Source organism: Rhinopithecus bieti, unplaced genomic scaffold (genome assembly GCF_001698545.2).
Source record: "Rhinopithecus bieti isolate Rb0 unplaced genomic scaffold, ASM169854v2 scaffold_48474, whole genome shotgun sequence".
Lineage (NCBI taxonomy): Eukaryota > Metazoa > Chordata > Mammalia > Primates > Cercopithecidae > Rhinopithecus > Rhinopithecus bieti.
The window spans coordinates 110,727-132,118 of record NW_016819100.1 but is presented as its reverse complement, the minus strand read 5'-3'; the positions used below and the strand labels follow the sequence as shown (position 1 = coordinate 132,118).

At 41.9% G+C, this 21,392-nt stretch overlaps 2 protein-coding genes across 2 annotated transcripts in view; both read left to right on the top strand.

Annotated features, from left to right (window-relative positions):
* The first annotated feature begins 1,451 nt into the window (after positions 1-1,451).
* On the top strand, positions 1,452-15,670 carry LOC108519302 (glutathione S-transferase A1-like). The gene is given in 8 exon segments (XM_017858215.1): positions 1,452-1,466; positions 6,609-6,752; positions 10,582-10,633; positions 11,620-11,757; positions 13,556-13,568; positions 14,117-14,128; positions 14,395-14,678; positions 15,549-15,670. Coding segments are annotated over 8 exon segments (780 nt in total).
* A 1,814-nt stretch (positions 15,671-17,484) lies between these two features.
* LOC108519301 (glutathione S-transferase A1-like) overlaps positions 17,485-21,392 on the top strand; it is a 17,450-nt gene continuing 13,542 nt past the window's right edge. The window contains exon 1 of the mRNA XM_017858213.1: positions 17,485-17,508. Within this exon, the coding sequence (XP_017713702.1) occupies positions 17,485-17,508 (24 nt within the window). The remainder of the gene's footprint in view (positions 17,509-21,392) is intronic.

Here is a 21,392-nt window from a genome sequence, read left to right as displayed (position 1 = left end):
AGAATAAATTAGTCTCTGAATGTCAGGAAAACTAGAATCTAATTTAGTCTTTGCTACTAATTAGCTGGATGACAAGTCACATTCTCTCTCTGGGGTTCAACCAACTCATGACAAACCTAGAAAATAGCTAAGAAAAAGTCTCTCACCCTTGGCATCCCTTGGGTTGGGTAATTATTTGTGTGCAAGAGCTGCCTTGTGCATGAGAGGACATTTCAAGGCATCACTGGCCTCTACCTACCTGATCTTGTAGCACTATGTACCCCCAAGTTGTGACAACCAAAAATGTCTGCAGACATTGCTGAATGGGATAGGGGAGTAAAATCTCTCCTGGTTTAGAATCACTTGACTACATGACTTCTCAAAGTGTTAAAAGTCAGAAGTCCTGATAGGAGAACTACATAGTCATTCGAGCATACAACTAGTTTTTAAGAAGCACCAAAAGGCATCTGACTAGAATGTATGAGGTCATTAGAGTACAAGAGTCGACGATGGCCTGGAATAAATGTTTAATATTGAGGGGCGGCAGATGTTATAAAAGGAAGACCAGGAGTTTCAGTGAGATCCTCTTTTCAGATCCAGATTTGAGAGCTATGCAAGCTATAAAATAATTCACAGGAAAGAAATATAGCACCCATGTGAGAAGATACTGAAATGAGAGTTGCAAGAGGTTACAGAGAGCAATGTTTAAATACAGATGAGTGATCCTACTTTGAAGGGTAGGAAAGCAGACATCTGGGAGATACAAAATCCACTGAACCTGCAGATTGAGATGCTACTGTGGAAAAAAGGAGCCCACCTGGGCAGAAGAGACTGGGTCCTCAGCTTTTTCTGAGTCTGGCAGCCTTCTCCCCTTGCTCTGATTTGCTTGACTAAGAGAATTATGATTCTTGGGTTGGGATTTTCAGGAACCCATTAAAATGAAGTCACTGCTGAGCACATTCTGCTCTGTTAGTTGTCCACAAGCCTGTTTTTCTTTTTTCTTTTCTCTCTTTTTTTTTTTTTCTTGAGACAGTCTTGCTCTGTCACCCAGGGTGGGGTACAGTGGCATGATCTAGGCTCACTGCAATCTCCACCTCCTGGATTCAAGTGATTCTCCCACTTCACCCTCCCTAGTAGCTGGGACTACAGGCACATGCCACCATGCCAGACAATTTTTTTGGGGGGGGGCATTTTTGGTAGAGATGAGGTTTCAGCATGTTGCCCAGGCTGGTCTCGAACTCCTGGGCTCAAGTGATCACCTGTCTTGGCCTCTGAATGTGCTGCAATTAGAGGCATGAGCCGCCACACTCGGCCCCATAAAGCTATTTTTCTGACTAGATTTAAACCCTTTAGGGTAAGGACCAAATCAGACCAAATATTTTTTGCTACAAGCCATCATCATTGAGACACTGAAACTGTTTTTAAAAGAGGAGAATACTCCAGAAACAAGGAATTGAGGAAGGATCAGCAAAATGTCTACATTCCAGGTAAGTAACAGGATGGTGTAGAGAAGTGACTGTTTTCATCAAGTGTTAAGAGTGAGACCCTGCTCAAGAGCTATGAATAGCTGGAGAGAGGCAGTGGGGCTCCCACATGCATGGCTGGAGTTCATGCAAAGGGGGCCTGGCAGTAGGAAAGGCTCAGACTGCCCTGAGCAGGGGGTGAGTGGTAACCGGGCCTGGTCTGAGGAGAGAGGCCCACCAGGTGCAGGGTATGGGAGCCTTTTTCTGGGATATAAATCATCTCTTTTTCAAGGTTATAAAACAACCTGGGAACCAGGGATCTGCTACAGTCTAGGAGTTAAGCAAGACTGTGTTAACGACGGGTCAGGCCTCCCTGAACCTTCACTGAAAACTTCCTGTTAATCCAGTGTATTAGTCTGTTCTCATGCTACTAATAAGGACATACCTGAGACTGAGTCACTTATAAAGTAAAAAGGTTTAATGGACTCATAGTTTCATGTGGGTGGGAGGCCTCACAATCATGGTAGAAGACGAAGGAAGAGTAAAGGGACCTCTTACATGGCAGCAGGCAAGAGAGTGTGTACAGGGGAGCTCCCCTTTATAAAACCTACAGATCTTGCGAGGCTTACTCACTATCAGAACAGCATGGAAAGACCCACCCCCATGAGTCAATTATCTCTCTCTGGGTTCCTCCCGTGACACGTGGGAATTATAAGAGCTACAATTCAAGATGAGATTTGGATGGAGACACAGCCAAACCATATCACCCAGGTTGACTGGATTAGTGAATATCATTAACCTCTGTACAGGAGCTTTATAGAAAAGACCCATTGTGTGACTTCTTTGAAAAAAAATCTGGATATACATAAAATCTTTTTTTACCAGAGCTTGATGGGTTAAGAGAGACAGAGAGAGAGAGAGAGAGGAGACCCATGTACTACCCAGTGTGTTCAGAGAGACTCATCCACATCCCAAGAAGTGGGGGTCGGAGGACATTCTCATTACTCAGTTCCTATTATGAATTTTATGTACATTATTTTATTAGTCTGTTTTCACACTGCTATAAAAAATACCCGAAACTGGGTAATTTATAAAGAAAAGTGGTTTGATTGGCTCACAATTCTGCATGGCTGGGGAGGCCTAAGGAAACTTAACAATCATGGTGGAAGGTGAAGGAAAAGAAAGTACCTTCTTCACAACGCAGCAGGGAAAGGAGAGAGCAGGAGAAACCACCGCTTATAAAACCATCAGATCTCATTAGAACTCACTCACTATCGTGAGATCAACATGGGGGAAACCGCCCCCAAGATCCAATCACCTCCACCAGGTCTCTTCCTCAACATGAGGGGATTATAGAGATTACAATTTGAGATGAGATTTGGGTGGGGACACAGAGCCAAACCAGATCAATTATTTCATTTAACTTTCTCAACAGCCCTCAAAAATAGGTATGGAAATCCCTATTTTTTGTTTGTTTATTTTAGACAGAATCTCTCTGTGTCACCCAGGCTGGAGTGCAGTGGTGCAATCTCAGCTCACTGTAACCTCCATCTCCTGGGTTCAAGAAATTCTCCTGCCTCAGCCTCCCTAGCAGCTGGGACTACAGGTGCCCGCCACCACACCTGGCTAATTTTTTTATTTTTAGTAGAGATGGGGTTTCACCATGTTAGCCTGGCTGGTCTCGAACTCCTGATCTCTCTGCCCATCTTGGCCTCCCAAAGTGCTGGGAGTACAGGCGTGAGCCACCACACCTGGCCAACAATCCCTATTTTGAAAAGAGAAAATTAAACTCAGAATTCAGAGAGCCTGCTGAGTTTATGAACCCCATAATGGAAGGAGTTGTGGTTTATCTCAGTGTGCCTTCTCTCTGACAAGAAACAGTGTAATTAGGACCACCCAGAGACCTAACTCTTTTAATTTACTACTGGGATTATCATAGGTTATATTTCTTTCAATACAAGCTCATTTTCTAATTGAGGTAAATATACTAGTCCTCAACTCACTCAGGGTTTTAGGTTGTCGTATCAGGGAAAGGCACACTTTCATTAATTTTTTCTTCTAATCAAGCTCCTGAAAAGCTGCTAACAGAAAGGAACTCAAGATTCAGATGTTTGTCTCTTGCGCTCGCCTTTAAACCTTTAGCTGGCTAATGGAGTCTGAATGGGAAAATATGAAACAATTTCTCAGACAGAAGCAGAGCCAGCTTATAGGGTGGAGTGGAAAAGCTCTGGACCTGCAATTAGAAGGAGTTCAGGCTGACCCAACAGGCACCACGTGTGCAGCGTGGGTCAGTCGCTTTAGCTCTTGAACCTCAGTGTGCCCATCTTTCATTAGGATATTAGGAGCCATTTCCCAGGGTTGTTGCAGAAGGTAGACACACTCCCTAGGTATTGACCATGAATGAGGAGCATGTGTGTGTGACCCATGGCAAATCTTTGAGCTCTCTGGTTCTCAAATTCTGTTCACCCAGCAAAGCTCTGTGGTCAAGTTTGTCCCAGTCTTGGTCTGGCTTTTGGAAACCTCATATTGGGAAGGTGATATGTTACTTATAAGCGAGAGCATTATGATAAAATGCTATGTAAGATAACAATTCATTTCCCTTCGAAACATGATCCTCAGTAATGGCTAAGGGTACAAGTGTGCGACTTGAGTCACTCTGTGAACTCTAGTTGATAACAATTAAACAAGCACACCCACTCTCTGGGTGAGGTTCACTCTCCCTTTCCTTCTGCTGAATCACGCTATTTGCATTTCCAATGAGAGGAAAGTGCAATGTGCAAAGTCTCTAATTACAAGACAGATGAGTTGATTAAGTATGTTCAAAGAATTCTTTACTTTCTAAAAGTTAGGCTGAGTTCCACATTTTAAAATGTAGATATTTAAGAGATTTTGATTTCCAAATTCAAGTCATACATACTTTTTTAGAAATACATCTGTTGGTAAAGACAAGTATATTTTTGTACCAATATACCAACCTTGACGACCACAAAAGTTTGCAGGAAGAATCTTAATATTTTATAACAGAACTGGGAGTTTGGAAAGAAAATCCCACTGTTCCTAAGTCCTGGCACTGGAATGCCTGCTTTCAATGAGTCTTGTGTGTTTCCATTCAAACTCATGATACAATTATTTATGGTCTGTCCCGGTAGACTTGGTTTTCATTCTCTGATACTCTGCTATGTTCCACCTCCCAAGCAGGCTAGGAGAGAGCAAAGGCTATCAAACTTCCTTGACGAGCCCTGATAAATTTATCTCTAACCATTTGCAATGGCCAAAATGAGCTGCACGCATGCAAACATCCATACACATAACATACATATAACTGAAACTAAAAACATGAAACATTACTTACCCTTCAACATGTCATGCTCTCTGGTATTTTTTATTCTTTTATATCTTATTTTTAAAGTATTGGGTTTCACAGTCTGCTGAAAGATTACCATGCATATTTGAGAGACATTAACACAAAAAATAAGTCCCAGTCTTTTTTTTTTTTTTTCTTTTTTGAGACAGAGTCTCACTCTGTCACCCAGGCTGGACTACAGCAGCCTCTACCTCCTGGGTTCAAGCAGTTCTTGTGCCTCAGCCTCCTTAGTAGCTGGAATTAGAGGCGTGCACCACCATGCCTGGATAATTTTTTGGTATTTTTAATGGAGACAAGGTTTCACCAATGTGGCCAGGCTGGTCTCAAACTCCTGACTTCAGGTGATCCACCTGCCTCGGCCTCCCAAAGTGTTGGGATTACAGGTGTGAGCCACTGCGCCTGGCCAGTCTTTGGTTTTGAATAGCAATGGATTTGAATCCCAGATCCACCACTTACTTTGGGCAAGTTATTCAAAAAACCTCAGTATTCTCAACTGTAAAATGACGTTAACAACAGCACTCACCTTAGGTGATTTTTGTGGAATAAAATGAAGATAAATTTGTAAGAATGGCCAGTGTGTGACTGACATTGAACAAATGCCAGCTCCTTCCATTCCCTGCAAAATTAATGCAGCATCTCTTTTTCCAGGTTATAAAACAAAATGCACCCTATAGAGGTAGAAAATAGAATTCCAAGAGAATCAAGAAAATTATGATTCTCTGTCTGTTAAGAATTTGGATCTCATAGTTACAGTTAAGCAAGTCTAAGGCCTTATTTCTCCCTTTGATCAAACGTAGCTGTATTAGTCCATTTTCACACTGCTATAAAGAACTTCCCTGAGCCTGAGTAATTTATAAAGGAAAGAATTTTAACTGACTCACAGTTCCACACAGCTGGGGAAGTTTCAGGAAACTTACAGGCATGGTGGAAGGTGAAGCGGAAGCAGGCATCTTCTTCACAAGGCAGCAGCAGCAGAGACAGAGAGAGAGAGAGAGAAGGGGGAACTGCCCTTTATAAAACCAACAGATCTCATGAGAACTCACTCTCAGGAGAACAGTATGGGGGAAACCGCCTCCACGATCCAATCACCTCCCACCAGGTCCATCCCTCAACATGTGGGGATTATGGGGATTACAATTTGAGATGAGATTTAGGTGGGGACACAGAGCCAAACCATATAGGTAGCCTAACAGCCAAAGAGCTGAAGAGTGACTTTGCTCCTTCCTGGTCCTCCCTGTCATGACATCCTCTGGTTTCTTCGTCACTTACTGGGTTCCCAGGGCCTTCACCTAGGTGGGTTCCAGATCTGCCTTCATTTTAGTCCTGGGTGTGGATTTTCATGTTTATCACCACCTAGAGTGTGATTGTGGACATTGCATTTCACTTCTCTGATGTTCCATTTCATTAACCAAAAAATGGAGATACTAATAGGCATTTCATGAGACTTAGGAGGATTAAAGATATAACATATTAAAAGGAACTAGCATTGGGGAAGTATCACTAGGATGTTTTTAATAAATATTAGTTCTTGAATTCTTCCTCTTCCTGCTACCTTCCATATATGCGTTATTACCACAAACTCTCACCTCTTAGCATGACAAGAATGGTTACATTTAACCAATGGGCACGTGAGACTGGTTTGCTAGAATCTGAGGGTGGTCACCGATGGGTAACAATTTGGGCCAAGAAAATATTCGAGGAATTCCTCCAACCCAGTCATGAAGAAGGCAGATTCATCTTCAGTGTTGCTGGTGGTTTTCAACCATACATCCTAATGAACATTTTTTATTCTATGGCTTCAGTCACTCATTCATTCATTCATTCATTCATGCTTAGAGAAACCTCCAGGAGTCTGCTATCATGGTGGGAAACCCAAGCTCTACTACCACAATGGACGGGGCAGAATGGAGTCCATCTGGTGGTGCCTAGCTACAGCTGGAGTACAGGTAGGTTCTGAGAGGTCATCTTAAATTGGATCTAAAATTGACCTTACCGGATACTTTTCCCTCAGAAACTATGAGATGTTTCTTACTAAATGACTTGTCAAGTGTTGTACCTTAAATGAAAATTGGCAGTTATTAAGAAAGAGATGATGAATTTGATCTAATAAATGGTTAAAATATCTTTTCATCTAAGAGCATAAACATCAAGATACATTTAAGAAACTAATCAAAATGTGTGAACCTTAACTGAACTTGGATTTAAACAAACTATAAAAAATAATTTATGGCATTTATATAACAGTTAGAAACATAGATATTGATTGAATGTTTGATGTCATGAAAAAATTATTGTTAATGTTTCGTGTGTGATAATGTACTACGGCTATACTTAAAATCATTCTTCTGTTTTAGAGAAATACATTGAGGTATCTAAGAATAAAATATATGGTATCTGGGATTTCCTCACATCATTACAAGGAGAAAGTGGGTGGGCACGTAGATGAAAACACATTGGCTTTAGTTGGTGTAAACCAAATATAAAATTCTAAGCCTCTTCCCCAGACCCAGCCATCTGAATGGACCCTCTTCTCAGCAAGGGCATTACTAAGCTAACCTGAAAAACCAATTTAGGCCATGAGGGGAAGTGGGGAATTGGACATGCCTTCCTCTCTTTTGGAATTACTGATAGAACAGACTCTAAATCTGATAAGAAACATAACTTTCAATGGTAAAAACCGCAATGACTTTTGGACCAACCTAATACAATTTATTCTCTCTGAAGCCTGCTACCTGGATGCTTCATCTGCATGACAAAACTTTGGTCTTCACACCCCCGTATTATCCTAACCTAGATATTCCTTTCTATTGATCCCAGGTCTTTAGATCATAACTCTTTCAATCAACTGCCAATTGGAAAATTTTAAAATCTACACAAAACCTGGAAGCCCACACTTCCAGTTATCCTGCCTTTCTGGACTGAACCAACGTACATCTCTATAATTGATTGATGTCTCATATCTCCCTAAAATTAAGCTATATCCCAATCGCCTTGAGTACACGTTCCCAGAATCTCCTGAGGACTGTATCATGGGCCATTGGTCACTCATATTTGGCTCAGAATAAATCTCTCCAAATATTTTACAGCGTTTCACTCTTTTCCCTAATATTGATAATCATTGATTCTATGTGAGGAATATAAGAAAGGCCATTATACTTTTGTGTTATTTTTATACATGTTAGAAATTTATACAATAAGAGGATAAAAAGGCATAAAATTAGAAAGTGAATGTAAAGTGAAACTGCATACTCACCTGATAAAGACTCAGAATATTAATTCAATGATTATTTTGTTGTGCACCTACTAAGTGCCAGATTCTGTGTGAGGTTCTGGACGTAGAGAGTGAACAAGACAGACTCAGTCTCTGCCCTCGGGTAGCCTATATATCTATAAGAATGGAGACAAGTGAACAGGTGATTAAAATCAGGAGCTTCTAGGAGAACACCCAAGCATTCCTCAGTGTTACCAGATCATCCACCCAGCGTCTGAGGAGGAAATGCTGGGAGGTGTCTCTGGGACTCCGTTGAGTGCTGCCCTCCAGTCCAGACCAGAGTCCCTCAGTAACTGTCTGAGGGTTTTCTTCCGGAGTAAGTCTTGCACAAACTCAGGAGATCTTGTCCCCTGGATGGTAGCAGAAAAAGAGGGTTTCAGGTGCGGTGGTGTCCTGTGAGGGGAACTTCCAGCGAGCCCCTTCAGCCTTACAGCGTCGTGTGGACCTGAACCTCGGGACGGCACTTTCTCCATTGCTTCACGAAGGCTTGGGACTTTAGCCTCACTCTTTCTCAATCCTACGAATAAACAAGCACACAAAAAATCCACACACTGTCATTTCAGGGTTTTTTTTTTAATTTTTTTTTTCTTTTGTACAAATGAATACCCCGTTTCACTGTTACCCAGACGTCAGCTCTGCAGCTCAGGGATATGTTCAGAGCCCGGGCAGGAAGAGTTCAGCAGGAGGGAGTGAGGCAGGGGCAAGGCAGGGAGGAACCCAGGCTCCCTGGTCTCCTTCCAGTCTGACTTGAAGGCGGGGGCAGGGCTTACTGCAGCCCTTGCTCAGGCTTCTGGGGTCTCAGTGCCCTAAGGCTGATGATCACAACCTAGTCCTCAGCCTCACAAGCACATCTCACTTGCCAGTCCTACCACCTCGGTCACCCTCCTGCCAGGACCACCCACCATTCCTAAGGTTTTTCCTGAACTGGACGCTGTATTAATTGCTGGCACACCCTTCCTGCACCGGTCTACACCTCCCCACCCCGCCCCGCCCCACCATGACCTCTAGATCCTGGTCCTGTGTGATCACAGATCCACAACAAACTCTGTTCCACGGAGCAAGCTAGAAACCCCCAATTTGCTGACATTTCACCATAAAGAAGTCTATTAAAGCATAATTAGCCACTTCAAACACCACTACTGTTTATTACTTGATGTATGTGGGTCCGGCCCTGTATGATGCATTTTGAAAACATTAAGACATTCTGTTAAGAAAACGTTCTATGCCCATTTTGCAGATGAGGGAACTAACGTTTAAAGATGTTAAGTGCTGATTCCCAGATCACACAGCTATTATGAGGCAGAGCCAAGATTGGAACCAGATCATATTAACAGTGAAATCCTGAAAATCTTTGTAAGTGTCTGCTTTAACTTTTATTTTTATAGATTCTGCCTATTAAGTCAACTGCATCATTATGTAATAACTGATTTTCATATTTATATTAAATACCTGCATCCACTCAGAGTTTCTGATCAGATTTAGACAACCTTGCTGGCTGCCATTCCAGCTACCCTCAGGACAAGGTGTAATTTATTTCAAAGTTTAAATTACTGGACACAGGTCAACAAGAGAGTATATATTCAGTGATCTTAGATTGATTTAAGTTTTTTGAAAAGGGTGCTATGAAATAGCAGCCATCTCTCAGAGTTCCAAAACGTATATTTAATGAGCATTTATTATATACCTGCTACTTTTCCAAGTGACTTTGTAATTTAATTTTCATACCAATCTTTAACAAAACCATCATAAGTGTATCCATTTCATAGGTTAGGATACTGAGACACAGAGAGATTCAACAATGTGTCCAAAATCAAGAAGCCAGGATATGAAAATAGTGATATTAAACCCACACAGCCATATCATAAACCAGAGATTTTCATTAAAAATAACACTACTATGGGGACCCTAATTCCTTCCTCAAATTGAGAATTCTACTCTATTGTGTTCCATTTACTCCAGGAGGGGAAATTATCGTTGCAAGAGTTAAAGTTGTGCAATAGCAGGACCTATCTCCTGCTTAGTAGGGCTCCTAACAAGCAGGGTGATATAAACTACAGCAGAGATTCCTTGGTGGCAGAATCCTTGATGGTCATTAGCCCATTGCATAGCCCACACTGGGGACACAAAGGCTGTGGTCTGATCTCACGCAGAGACACATGCTTTCCTATGATATGACAACACCATGACTAGAAGAACTGCCTGATCCCTTAACTCCAGTGACATCCTCTCTCAAATCATGACCTAATCATGGACATGGGAGCGATCAGGGTGTACATGAAGTGAACTAAAAGATTGAGTGGCTATGTGCTGTGATCCATGCCTTTTTCTTGATGAATCTAGTCTAAATTTCCAAATGGCCATGACCAGACCCCTCTGTGTGCAGTGCCAAACTCAGAAATCTTATAGCCTCCAAATTGTTTACCAGACATTAGCCATTCAAAGTTAAAAGTTTATAATGCTATAGAATGACCTATCAGGAGCCCATTTACTGACTCTGCTTTTGGTTTGAAGAGAAATTTCTAGAATCTGCAGAAGATTTGGAAAAGTTAAGAAATGGTAAGATCAAGTCTCTACGTGTCTCTGACGAAGGTATCTAGTAGAAAGTACACTTGAAGGTTTTAATACCAGGCTGTGTCTATGTGTGTGAAAGGTGGTGGTTGGGGTGGTGGAGAGAGAAAAAAGTGGTTAAAGTAGAAAGGGTGGGGCTCCTTGAGCAGGTCTGTCAACTCTCTCCAGGCTAAAAGGGCCAAACCTCTTAGAGTATTTGCTAGAGGAGCCATCCCCAGCGACTTGAGAATGGCCTCTCCTTGCTTTCATGCTTTCGACACTGTGAATGAGCTGTGGTTGGTTCAGGATCCCACATATCCCTCCCCATCCAAGGACACGCATGGACATGCATTGGAGGAAAGGAATTGAAATAGGTCCATCTTGAATTCATTTCTCTTATGAATTTGACAAGGTGATATTCTTGCAACATAGGCTTAGATGATGAGACAGTGTTGAATTGGTTGGAAGCCCAGGTCAGAGAGTGAGGAGGGACATGAGCCGGGGCAGCAGCAGTAGGGTGAGGAACACAGCACCCACCCTGTGCACACTGTCCAGTGGGGGTATTGAAGAGCACACAAAGGGCCTACATAGAAACTTCTCTCAGAACTGTGTTTAATGTCTTTACATCATGAGATTTACTTTGAAAAATTCCCATGTTAAATGGCATCTGACTGGTGGGCTTGCAGCAGCCTCTCCCAGCTTCTTCCTAAAATATCTATGAAGATATATCAACACAAAAAATACAAGAGACCTATTATGTATCTGGATGAGGAATAAAAACATAAATGAAATAACAGGTTAAAAGGCAAGAGGAAGATTAATAAGAAAAGGACTACAGGAAGCTAAAACAAATTCTATTTCCGTTGAGAGGTTATACCAGGCAATAATTTCTTTTCTGTTTTATAAATTTAGTCATTTCAGTGAACATTTCTTCACGCTGAAAGACTGGGATTCATAGACATCTCACTCTCCTTTTTTTTTTCTTCTTTCTAAAGATGGGAGTTTGATGTTCCAGCAAGTGCCAATAGTTGAGATTGACGAGGTGAAGCTGGTGCAGACCAGAGCCATTCTCAACTACATTGCCAGCAAACACAACCTCTATGGGAAAGACATAAAGGAGAGAGCCCTGTACGGTATATTTTCTGTTCTTCCATAACAGAGAACACAGAGTGATTTAGGTCCTTCCCTGAGTGGGCGGGACTGTGGCAGGGGCATTATGGTCAGCAACAGGCTGGGCCTTGGGCATGTATGCTGAGGTACAGTATTCCAGAGTCCCATCTCTCGCCCTAGGCATGTCTTTATCTTTTCAGTGGCTACATGATTTGAGCTTCCAAACTACAAAAGAGATTTTTTTTCACCCAACCATATGAATTACCACCTAATGGGGATAAAGAAAACCTAAAGTCACAGTCAGTACTCTGCCCCAAGTAGAAACTGTAATCTTCTGCCTGGATCACTGCCAATTTCAAAGAATGACAAGAACAAAAGCCAAGAGTGAAGAACTTCTTTTAGTTTCAGGGATGACCCACAGCAGAGTTTGTACACATGGACAGAGGTCCAGTGAGAACCTCAAACTCAGTGTACTGTGAGGTTGTCTTGAAAAACAGGCTTCTGGGCCTATGCCTATGTGCTGCTTCTTCTTTTTTTTTTTTTTTTTTAATGACAAACACTTCTTGATAGCATAACACAAAGCAGTACCACGAAAGACTGAAAAGAAACAAACAGGCAGAAAAGGCCTGGTTCTATTAAGGATGGTAAGCAGATGGGAACCAATACAAAACCAAGGTCCAAACTGAGAATAAAAAGTGAAAGAGCTCAAAGCAAAGAGAAAAGAGTTCAGCCCAGGTGCAGACTTGCCACAAGGCACAAGGAGCCTTTGTGGATACTGCACCTGGTTGAAGGCTGGGGTCCATGACAATGGGCAACATAGACCATGTCTTGTCGCAACCTCCAGAAAAACTGTGAAAGTGAACGAAGACAACCCAAATGAGAATAAGCAAAAGGTGTTTATTTTGAGCTTGCTATAGTAAGGAAGTCAGACACCATCACTTGCATTTGCCAGAGATTCAGAAGCAGTTAGGAAAGTCTGAGAGATTTATGGTGGAAAAACTTATGCCCCGATTGCAGGTTGTTGGCATGAAGATGCTATAAGCTGGCTAACTAGAAGTGTGAATTTCTGTATGATAGGTCAGATTTACTTTCTGTGTTTGGTCATAAACTGATAGTGGAGGCAAAAATTAGGAAAGTTGGCAGTTATTGACCAAATGCTGGCATATTTCACTGTTGTAAAGGTCATGATAGAAGCTGTTTAGTCTATAAGGGCACTAAGAGTTTAGAGGGTGTCTTAGCAGTTTGGCTGCTGTAACAAAAACATCATAGACTGGGTAAAGAACAGATGTTTCTATCTCACAGCTCTGTAGGCTGGGAAGTACAAGATCAATGTGCCAGCAGATTCCACATCTGGGGAGTGCCTGTTCCTTGGTTCATAGACAACTAATCTCTGACTGTGTCCTCACATGGCAAACATGCCAAGGGAGTTCTCTATGGTCCCTTTTATAAGGGGACTAATGTCATTCATGAGAGCTCCACCCCCACAACTCCTGAAAGCCCCACCTACTAACAGCATCACATCGGGGGTCAGGATCCCAACATATGAATTTTGGGGAAACATAAACATTCAGTCAATAACATAAGGCAACAGAGAAATAGTGCCTGTGCATTTGTGGGACATTGACCTTCGTGTCCAAAAAGCCTTCCTTGATGTTAATTGAGCACTTGACTCTCAAGGCATGGTATAAAAATAGACTGTGAGGAAGAATTTCACAGGTCCTACCAAAGAGTCCCGTGATACATGAATCTGAACTATGTATGCTACAATATAGCATTTGATGTTGCATTTTCTTTATGTATCAAGTAATTATTTACACTTAGATATGTATACACAGTCTGAAAGGGTATTTGCCAAAATGTTACCTTAAATCAGTGATGTTGTATGTTTTCTCATTTTATTATTTATGATGTGAATGTGCTGAAATATTTTAATAAATATCACATATCACTAAAAATTTTGTTATGAAACATTTTATACATTCACAATAGTTGAAAGAAATATTTTAAGACCATATATACACCAACCACCTAGAGAGCAAAATTAACATCTCATCTGGGCTTTATCACATGTGGCAGTCACTCCACCCCTGTCTCCCTCAGTCAAACACAATTTTTTTTTTTTTTTTTTGCATTTCAAAGTAAGTTGCAGATATCAATGCAGTTCACCCTGGATACTGTGGCACGCAGATTATAACACAGTGAAATCAGTAAGTGCCAATGTTGCAAGAAAGGGGATGAATTCAAGTTCACCCAGGTTTACTTCAGATCCTAGAGCAGGAAATAAGGAGAGCATACAAGGAGAAATGAGGACTCTGACATAGTCTCCTCCTGGGGGAGGAGTGCTGTCATGAAGGTGGAGTCATTGCCCAAGAGATATTGGAGAGAGATAGCAGAGTGTGGAATCATGCCCTGAAAGTCAGGGCTGCATGCTGTAGGGTCTAGGGAAGCCAGAACATGTTGTAGCAGGTGCTGAGCCCCTGGCCCATGTGGAAGATGCAAGCCAAGTGGGTGGTGTGGATGCTGCAGTGAGGTGGAATGAGAAGAGACAATGAGAGCCTGGGCTCCAACCAAGGAATTAGCAGAGCTACACTTCTTACTTTCTCAATGAGTCAGGGAATATGGAGAAAGCTCCGGGTCTCTCCACGCATTCAGTGAGGCAGCAGAGGTGGGAGAGTCAGGCTGGAGAAACTCAGGAAGAAGCAGGGGCCCCAGCCTGATTGCGCATGTGTTCCTGATCTGATTCCTCCAATTATCCAGGTGTGAAAGAGCCACGGGCAAGATTACCTTGTTGGCAACGAGCTGAGCAGGGCTGACATTCACCTGGTGGAATTTCTATACTACATGGAAGAGCTTGACTCCAGCCTTATCTCCAGCTTTCCTCTGCTGAAGGTGACCCATTTCACAGCCCAGAGAGGCAGCCCCACATCTCCCATCTTGGGATCTCGTATCTGGGCCCTGGAACTGGCCACATTCTGACCCAGCCTTCTCCAGGCCTTCAGTGCCCTCAGGTCTCCAAAGTGAGCTTCCAGGCCCTGATTCCTCACAATCAGGGAAAGATTCTTGTTATGTCTTGTTCCTCACAAGCAGGGAAAGATTCTTGTTACGTTCATGAAATGTGTGGTGCATGCTACCTCATGAACAGCACTTGCCTTTTATCATGGAAACGACCCAGGGCCCAGCATCTCTCCCCATCCCTCTATTTCAGTGTGGTTTCTGTTCCTGAGTTCTTTGTGATGTCCTTATCACACATGTCCCCTTGTCTTCCCGCACCAAGTGTGTCTGAGCAGGGCCCTTTCCATCTGGTTTCCTCCCTGGGCTCTGTCTCCTGCTGTCAGACATTGTGTTCCTCTCTGCACAGCTCTCTAGAACTCTGCCCCCCACACTGTATCTCTCACTGAGAAAAGGTGGTCCCACGGTTTGTCTTTAATATTTTCTATAACATTTTCCTTTCCAACTCATTTCCCCATATTTTCTTCTGCTTAGAGACTGATCTGTGTTGATATCTCACAGGCACATTGATTTTTCTTGTCTTATACAAGAGTCACTAATCTATAGGATTAATATGTAAGGAGAAAGATAGGGATGACTGAGTGGATTAAAATCTGACTGAACGACATCTTTGGGGAAAATACAAGTGAGCTACATGTTCTTGCTTTTATCTTTATTTCTCACTCAATGTCTGTTTCTGCCTCCATGCTGGTGCTGATGGCGCAGACTTGCTTGGTCTTTGTGTAGAAGGGTCTCAGATTCCCTGGGCGGTATAAATGGTGGCAGGTCTTGGCTTCACTCTGAGGCTGTGCTTTGTGAATTACAGGTCTGAAAACCAGAATCAGCAACTTGCCCACAGTGAAGAAGTTTCTACAGCCTGGCAACCCAAGGAAGCCTCCCATGGATGCGAAAACTTTAGAAGAAGCCAGGAAGGCTTTCAGGTTTTAATAAAACAGCCATGGAGGCCAAGAACATGCAAAACCGATATTCTAAAGTTTTGCAACAATAAAGTACTTTACCTAAGTATTGATTGTTCCTATTGTGAAGCTAATGAACTCTTTCCAATCAAATGCTAATTAAATAATAAAACTCCTATTTGTTGATTTGGTTAAAATTAATTTCTTTTCATTAGAATCTGATATGAATTCAGATTTCCAGTCTCCTCCTAACTTACCACTTTCGTGAAATTAAAAGTTTAGTAAAAAAATACTGTAGATTATGTGGTTTGACTTTTCCAAGAATTGTCCTGTAATATTTGTCATACAATCTATTAAAATGTCAATGTAGAAATGCGCTCCTGACATTTTCACGTATACACAGTAGAAGAGTTACCATACTGGGTAATGGCATAAAGACATTTTCTTCTTTTCCTGGAGTCATTTTATTTCTGATAAAAGTGTTCTTCCTTAACCATTTGCAAAATAACCATTCTTTCTGCTGTGGATTCCTCAGTTTTCTAGGAGGTGAGGAAATATTGAAGAGCAAACAGACCCACTCTCCGCTCTCAGGCCACCCTGTTGTCCCTTACAGGCAGGTGCTCCTGGCTCATCCTCACTCTGCTCCTTAAGGCTCTGTGGGGCCCCAGTCATGAGCCTTCCCTCAGTTCCCTCAGTGCTACTCAGGCCAGGGCTGCCAAGACACAGATGGTATATGTGAATTACATACAAATAACTATATGCAAAATCATTTTTCCCTGGTGTGTCATTGCGCCAGAGTGCTTGGATTAGGAGTGATTTCCAGGAATCTTTCCCTGCATCTTCTAGCTTCTAGGGGCTCTTGGCCTTTCTGGACTTTCAGGGATAGTGGCCACATCACTCTAATTTCTGCCTCTGTCTTCCTGCACCTCACCCTCACCATCTTGTGTCTTCTCTTCACTCTGCTGTGAGGATAATTGTCATTGGATTCAGGGCTTATCCAGATATACCGAGATGATCTCATCTCAAATTCTTTTACTTCAATACATCAGCAAAGAGCCTTTTTCCAAACAAGATCACATTCACAGGGTCTTGGGATTTCTGTTTGGACCTATCTTTCTTGGGGGCCAACATAACCCCCTACATGGGACAGACGAAGAAAGATTATTTGCAATTGATGAATCCAGGTGATGGGTACTTTCAGATTTGTTATATTATGGGCAATTTGAGTGATGCAAAGAGGAAAGCATATGCAAATAGGGTTCCCAGATTTGGCAGATAAAATACAGGACACCCACCTAAATGTGAATTTCAGATAAACAATAAAGAATATTTCAGTAAAATCATGTTTCATGCCGTGTTTGGAAATAGCTATAACTACAAAATTATTGACTGAATGCCTGAAATTCACATTGACATGGATGTCCTATACTTTATTTGGCAACTTGGTAAGAAAAGAGTGCCATCAATTTGCCCTCCACAGACAGCGCCCCCCAGCTATGCTCACAATAGAGGTTTTTCAGTTGCCCTAGTCCTTGCATCCAACTCACGAAAAAAACCATCTTTAAAAAGCCAGTTTCTGCTGACTTGTAGAGAGAGCAAAATCCAGGTGAAATGTATTATTTGAACTTTAATTGCCAACCTTGAAAAGGAACAAGTTTAACCAGTTTCTTCTGATAAGCAGATCACTTACTCACATCTTAGAATCCAGTAGGTGGTCCCTTGGCCATGAAATGTGTGGGAGTTGCTTCTCCCTAACTTCACCCTTCTCCTTTCAGTGGGAGGGAACTATTGAAAGGAACAACGAGCTTATAAATACATTAGGACCTGGAATTCAGTTGTCGAGCCATGACAGTGACAGCGTTTAACAAAGTAAGCACTGATCTTATAAATCTCTCTACATTGCCTCACACTCTTGTCTCTAGCCTCCTAGAAAAATTTGCTAGTATGTGTCCTTAGCACAAGAAAAGTCTGTTTTACTCATATTGTACCATCTTGGTGTGTTTGGGTGACAGTTCAAGTATTGTTTATTTCTTTTCTGTTGAATACATCTTTACAGAATGTGAAAATGAAGAATTTAAAAAACCAGGGCCTCAGCATTTAATGGTATGGGAAACAATGACATGAGGAGAAAAAACGAAATGGTAGCATTTTAAACAATCTGAGAATAATCAGTGCTGGAAGAAGTGGCAATGTATGCAAAATTTCTTTATGTAAGTAGTCAAAACACAATTGCTGTAAATTGCGATACTGTTATACTATATTGGCTGTGAAAATTTAAAACTAAGGTTTATTATAATTGGAGTAAATTAGTTTGAATGTCAGGGGAACTAGATTCTAGTTGAGCCTTTGCCACTAATTAGCTCCATGACAAGTCATATCCTGTCCCTGGAGTTCTACCGACTCATGGCCAATCTAAAGGATAGCTAAGAAAGAGGCTCTGACTGTTGCTGCCCTTTGAATGGTGTAATTCTTTGTATGGAGATCTGACCCTGCCCACTCTAGGATGTTTCCAGGCATCCCTGCCCTCTACCTATCTGATTTGTAGCCCCCTCTCCCTCCCTGCAGATGTGACAACCCAAAATGTCTCTAGACCTTGCTCAATGTCCTCTGGAGCAGAGGAGCAAAATCCCCCTGGTTGAGAACCATGGGACTACATGACCTCATGGGGCTAAGCAAGACCGTGTTACTGATGTGCCCCACTGCTTGGATGTTCACTGAAAACTTCCTGTTAATCCACGTGGACTGATTAGTGAATATCATTAATCTCTGTACAGGAGCTAGAAAGGAAAGAGAGAAACAGCCATCATATGACAGATTTGATATGTCTGGATTCATATAAAAATGTATTCCTATTAGAGTTCTATGGCCAAAATATAGAGATATAGAGAGATGGATACAAGATAGATAATAGATGATGAAGAGACAGACAGATTACAGATAGCTGCATAGAACGACAGATAGATAAAATAATACATACGTGGATGGGCAGACAGATAGGGATTATAAATAGATACATATACATAGATTGCTGATAGGTAAAATAATTGATGGATAGATAGATCAAAGAAAAAGGATCCATGGGCTACTCAATGTGTCCAGCAACTTACCCATCTTCTAACCACTGGGACAAGAGCAAACACCCATTGCTGAGTTCCTACTATGAATTTTTTGTACGTTATCTCATTAACTCTCTCAACAACCCTCAAAAGTAGAAATAACTACCTCTATTCTAAGAATTAAAGAGATTAAACAACCTACAGCTTTTATGAACCTCACAATAGGAGGAGTCCTGGTTTGTCTCATTCTCTCTTCTCTCTGATGAGAAACAGTGTCATTGGGACCAACTCAGAGATGTAACTCTTTTAATTAACTCCTGGAATTATGAGAGCTTACATTCCGTTAAAACAAGCCCATTTTAATTGATGTAAATACAATTATACTAGTCTTCAACTCACTCTGGATTTTAGGTTGTCAAAGTAGAGAAAGGCACACTTTTATTAATTTTTTCTTCCAAGCAAGCCCCTGAAAAGTTGTTAACAGGAGGAACTCGGGAATTAGACATTCCTGTCTCGCCCTCTCCTTCCAACATCTAGTTGGCTAATATACTCTGAATAGGAACAACTTCTCAGAGAGGAGCTGAGAGCCGGGTTACGGGGTGGAGTGGAAAAGCTCTGGACCTGCAATCAGAAGTTCAGGCTGACCCAACACTCACCAAGTGTGCAGCATGGGACAGGTGCTTTAGCTCTCTGAGACTCAGTGTGCCCATCTTTAATTTGGATAATAGGAGCCTTTTCCCAGGGTTGTTGCAGAAGGTAGACACACTCCCTAGATATTGACCATGAATGAGCAGCATGTGTGTGTGACCCGTGGCAAATCCTTGAGCTCTCTAGTACTCATTGTCTGTTGACCCAACAAAGCTCAACGGTAACCTTTGTCCCAGTCTTAACCTGACCCTTGGAAACCTCATATTGAGAAGGTGAAATGTTAGTTATCAGAGGAGAATTGTGATAAAATATTATGTAAGATAAAAATTTATTTCCTGTTGAAACATGATCCTCAATCAATGACTAAGGGAGCTTAGTGTGGGGATTAGAGTTACGACACTGTGAACTAATCCATAACAATTAAACAACCACACCCCACACTTTTGTGTGAACTTCACTCTCCCTTTCTTTCTGCTGAATAATGCTATTTCCATTTCCCAAGTTAGGAAAGTACAATGTCAAAATATCTAGGTACAAAACAGGTGAGTTGATTCAGTATGATTTCAAAGAATTCTCTACTTTTCAAAGGCTAAACTATTGACTCCCACTTTTTAAAATGTAGACATTTAAAAGATTTTAATTTCTATTTATGCAGCCAACTAACATATGAAAAAAAGCTCATGATCACTGGTCATTAGAGAAATACAAATCAAGATCACAATGAGATACCATCTCATGCTAGTCAGAATGGTGATCCTTAAAAAGTCAGGAAACAACAGATGCTGGAGAGGATGTGGAGAAATAGGAACACTTATACACTGTTGGTAGGAGTGTAAATTAGTTCAACCATTATGGAAGACAGTGTGGTGCTTCCTCAAGGAGCTAGAACTAGAAATACCATTTGACCCAGCAATCCCATTACTGGGTATATACTCAAAGGATTATAAATCATTCTACTATAAAGACTCACGCACATTTATGTTTCTTGCGGCACTTTTCACAATAGCAAAGACTTGGAACCAACCTAAATGCCCATCAATGATAGAATGGATAAAGAAAATGTGGCACATATACACCATGGAATACTATGCAGCCATAAAAAAGGATGAGTTCATATCCTTTGCAGGGACATGGATGATGCTGGAAACCATCATTCTCAGTAAACTAACACAAGAACAGAAAACAAAACACTGCATGTTCCCACTCATAAGTGGGAGTTGAACAAGGAGAATACATGGACACAGGGAGGGGAACATCACACACCGGGACCTATAGTGGGGTGGGGGTGTTGAGGAGGGATAGCATTAGGAGAAATACCTAATGTAGATGACTGGTTGATAGGTGCAGCAAACCAGCATGGCACATGCATACCTATGTAACAAACCTGCATATTCTGCACATGTACCTCAGAATTTAAAGTATATAAAAAAGATTTTGATGTCTAAATTTAAGTCATACATACATTTTTAGAAGTACATTAGTTGAGGGCAGGTGCAGTGGCTCATGCCTGTAATTCCAGCACTTTGGAAGGTTGAGGTAAGTGGATCACCTGAGGTCGGGCATTCGAGACCAGCCTGGCCAACATGCTGAAACCCTGTCTCTACTAAAAATACAAAATTGGGGGCAGAGCAAGATGGCTGAATAGGAACAGCTCCAGTCTCCAGCTTCCAGTGTGAGCATCACAGAAGACAGGTGATTTCTGCATTTTCAACTGAGGTATTGGGTTCATCTCACTAGGGAGTGCTGGACAATCAGTGCTGGTCAGCTGCTGCAGCCCGATCAGTGAGAGCTGAAGCAGGGCGAGGCATCACCTCACCTGGGAAGCACAAGGGGAAGGGAATCCCTTTTCCTAGCCAGGGGAAGTGAGACACACAACACCTGGAAAATCAGGTAACTCCCACCCCAATACTGCGCTTTACCAAGGGTCTCAGCAAACCGGCACACCAGGAGTTTATATCCCACACCTGGCCGGGAGGGTCCCACGCCCATGGAGCCTCCCTCATTGCTAGCACAGCAGTCTGCGATCTAACAGCAAGGCAGCAGCGAGGC